This window comes from Ranitomeya imitator, chromosome 5 (assembly GCF_032444005.1).
Source record: "Ranitomeya imitator isolate aRanImi1 chromosome 5, aRanImi1.pri, whole genome shotgun sequence".
Classification (NCBI taxonomy): domain Eukaryota; kingdom Metazoa; phylum Chordata; class Amphibia; order Anura; family Dendrobatidae; genus Ranitomeya; species Ranitomeya imitator.
The window spans coordinates 15597308-15601255 of NC_091286.1; the positions used below are offsets into that span (position 1 = coordinate 15597308).

At 42.6% G+C, this 3948-nt stretch overlaps 1 protein-coding gene across 1 annotated transcript; it reads left to right on the forward strand.

Moving 5' to 3' along the window:
* The first annotated feature begins 247 nt into the window (after positions 1 to 247).
* Positions 248 to 892, forward strand: LOC138637637 (uncharacterized). The gene has a single exon (XM_069726476.1). It carries the CDS (start codon positions 248 to 250, stop codon positions 890 to 892), a length of 645 nt encoding a protein of 214 aa, XP_069582577.1.
* Positions 893 to 3948: the final 3056 nt, after the last annotated feature.

Consider the following 3948-nt stretch of genomic DNA (forward strand, 5'->3'; position numbering starts at 1 on the left):
GTGGTGGTACAAACCATAACTGGAGGAGAAGAAGTGGTGTTACATATCAGAACTGGAAAAGAAGTGGAAGTACATACCAGAACCAGAGAAGAAATGGTGGTCCATACCAGAACTGGAGAAGTGGTGGTATATACCAGAACTAGAGAAGAAGTGGTGGCCCATACCAGAACTAGAGAAGTGGTGGCCCATACCAGAACTGGAGAAGAAGTGATGCTACATACCAGAATTGAAGAAGAAATGGTGGTACATGCTAGAACTCGAGAGGAAGTGGTGGTACAATCCAGAACTGGAGAAGAAGAAGTGGTGGCATAAATCAGAACTGGAGAAGTGGAGGTACAGAGCAGAACTGGAGAAGTGGTGGTACATACCAGAACTGGAGAAGAAGTGGTGGTATATACCAGAACTGGAGAAGAAGTGGTGGCCCATGCCTGAACTAGAGAAGTGGTGGCCCATACCAGAACTGGAGAAGAAGTGGTGCTACATACCAGAATTGAAGAAGAAATGGTGGTACATGCTAGAACTCGAGAGGAAGTGGTGGTACAATCCAGAACTGGAGAAGAAGAAGTGGTGGCATAAATCAGAACTGGAGAAGTGGAGGTACAGAGCAGAACTGGAGAAGTGGTGGTACAATCCAGAACTGGAGAAGAAGTGGTGGCATAAATCAGAACTGGAGAAGTGGTGGTACATACCGGAACTGGAGAAGAAGTGGAAATATAAACCAGAACTGGAGAAGAAGTGGAAGTATAAACCAGAACTGGAGAAGAATGGAAAATACATACCAGAACTTGGAAGAAGTGATGGTACATACTGGAACTGGAGAAGAAGTGGTGGTACGTACCAGAACTGGAGAAGACATTGTAGAGCTGAAGAAGGAGTGGCAAACTACATATAAACATTTTGAAAAGCTTCATTTAGAGCTATAGAAATTGTGGTCCCAGGAATGACTGAAGTCACATGAAGAAATAATTAAAGAGTGCTAAAGCCCTAAATATAGGAACAAATGTTTCTTTAAATATGAGAAATAGTTGACTTAGGACTTGAGAATGAGTACGGTAATATGGCCTTTAGTTAGCTTTTAAAGAGAGGGGATCTCATCTGCATCCTCACAATGACAATGCTATGAAATTGATGCTCCCATAAAGGTCTTACAAAGAAGGTAAATAAAGCTTCAGAGATCTGATGTATAGAAATGATCAAATTTATTAGGTAGATTAAAAATAAGACAACAGTGTAATGGTGACAGAGCATACAGATAGACAAGAGATGCTTTGAGATAAAAATACAGGATTCACTTATAGACATCAAACAATCACATTTGTATCCCAATACAGTCAATGAAAAGCATTACAATAAATGCTTTACTTCTTTATTAGAGTCATTAAAATAGAGGCAATAAGTGACATCTTAGTAGTATAGTGGGGTATGGAACTTGCAATGTTCAGTATGTCGGCTGCGCCACGGGCACATTAACGCTAAGACTCAGGAGACACCTGTCCGACGCCGCTAATAAGCTGATCTGTAAATGTACCGTCTAAACATTTCTCAGTTCACCTTAATGGTGAGAACGCACAGTGTAGAATCATGGGTATAGAAAAAGTACATGGACCACATAGCGGAGGAGACCACCATAGGAAACTCCTTAATCAGGAGTCCTGGTGGATAGATTTGCTACAGACACGAACTCCACAGGGAATGAATGTAAAACACAATGTAATTTATTGTTATTAATACCATTGAACATTTGCTATACATCCATTCAGGTCCTCGTTCCATTCATTATAGTGTGACGAGTTCCAACAATTCTCTGTTCTGAGTCTTTTACCTTCCACGTTAAATGAGTTATTATTGTTATTATCACATATTTCTTCTGATTGTCTTAGATCCGTCATGGGCTCCGGACAGGAAGCTCTACATAATACCAACTGACTGGTGGATTGCAATGATTAAATACATGAGGGTCTGAAACGCGTCTGCCCACCATCTCCCCCAGCCGGGGCTCTGACCATTATACTGTTGTTTTATTTTTAATCTACCTAATACATTTGATACTTTTATACGCATCGGATTCCTGAAGCTGGATTTATCTTTTTCGTCTATAGATTGATCTCCACTGCTGGATTTCCCTTGCTCCGGACTCTGCTATGGGTGACCCGTCATAATCCCCTTTCCTGTGTTCGGAAAGGTCTCAGGTACAAAGTGGATCTGTCGATTCTTCACTGATCAGGAAAATCTACCATGTTCAATACGAAAATCATTCCGACCCTAAGATGACATCCAGAAAGTTTCTCTTCAGTGTTGCCCTTATGGATTCCGGCCATACACAGTGCTCCGTTTCACAGACTAAGCCAACATTTACCACAATCCTCAGAGGTGAAAACCCCATTTTTCACAAAATAGCGTTTGGCTGCTGATAAAAATACATTGAAGAGCCGTGCCGTAGCTAGAGTCCGTTAGGCAATATATATATATATATATATATATATATATATATATATAAACTTCCTTCTCTCCCAATGGGGGTGATCTTTCTCATTCTCGGGTCGTCTACCAGCATCCTCGGAGTTTGAGGGTTCTGCGCAGGATCTTAGTTGTTCCCAGCATTGCGCTTTTCTGGACAGAGAGCTCAGATGTTGCTCCTGGGATCTGTTGCAGCCATTTTCCCGACTTAGGGGTCACTGCTCCAAGTGCTCCTATCACCACTCGAATCACTGCGGCCTTCACCTTCCACATCTTCTCCAGTTCTCCTTTGAGGTCCTGGTATTTCTCATATTCCGTCTTTCTGATGTTGCTGTCACTTGGCGCTGCCGCATCTATTATCATTGCTGTCTTCTAATCCTTGTCTACTATCACAATGTCTGGTTGGTTAGCCAACACCTGCTTATCCGTCTGGATCTCGAAGTCCCACAGGATTTTAGCCCTTTCATTCTCCACCACTTTTTCTGGGGTCTCCCACCTGGACTTAGTGGGACTTAGCCCATATGTTGTGCAGATGTTCCTGTATACAATCCCCGCTTCATGGTTGTGGCCTTCGGTATTCGCTGTTCTTGCATTTTGCTTCCTGCCACTATGTGTTGGACGGTTTCTGAGGCTTCTTTGCATAGTCTGCACCTTGAGTCTTGTCTTGTGTGGTAGATTCCTGCTTCTATGGATCTGGTCCTTGGTGCTCGCTCTTTTGCCGCTATGATTAGTGCCTCTGTCTTGGACTCCAGCTTTCTCCAGCCATTGGTAGGATTTCTCCCTGTCAGCCACCTCCACTATCTGTCGATGGTACGTCCCATGCAGTGTCTTGTCTTGCCATGGTGCTTCATGTCCCTATTCTTGTTGTTGTTGCTGCCTTAGGCTTTCTTTTTCTGCCATTTTCCTGATGTCGGTGCCATTTTTACGATAGTGGCTGTGTTGGGATATATTTGGTGCAACAACTCCATTCCTGTCTATGAGTGTTTAGTTGCTACAGTTGTATGCTGTTTATAAAGTTAAAAAAAAACTCCCAGAGGCTCACACAGGAAGAGTATGTGATTGTATTTCCTGTTTTTCCTGTGTTTTAGTATGAGAGACGAAGCAGCCTGCTGTAGATGCTGCACAGATAGAGACACACAAATGATTAATTCCTGATCTATTAAACTTATCATATATTGTTCCTGAACAAAGAAGCTCTGTTGTCACACGCTTGGAGAGTATCCTGAATATACCACTGCGACATGGGAGACCGGGGTTCAAATCCTGGTGCCCGGCCATGTTGGAAATAATATACCAGTAGTGGCTCTTGGGCAAGACTACTAACACCTCTAGTGCCTACCTCAATAAACACGAGAGTGATGAACTCCATCCAGTGACTTCGGTTGCAGCAGATATTTTGTCCTTTATTTTCGTGTATCAATTCTCTTTCTTTTTCTAAGTTCAAGTGAAGTAGGGAATATGCCGTCATCGAAAATCAGGACAATAATCGCA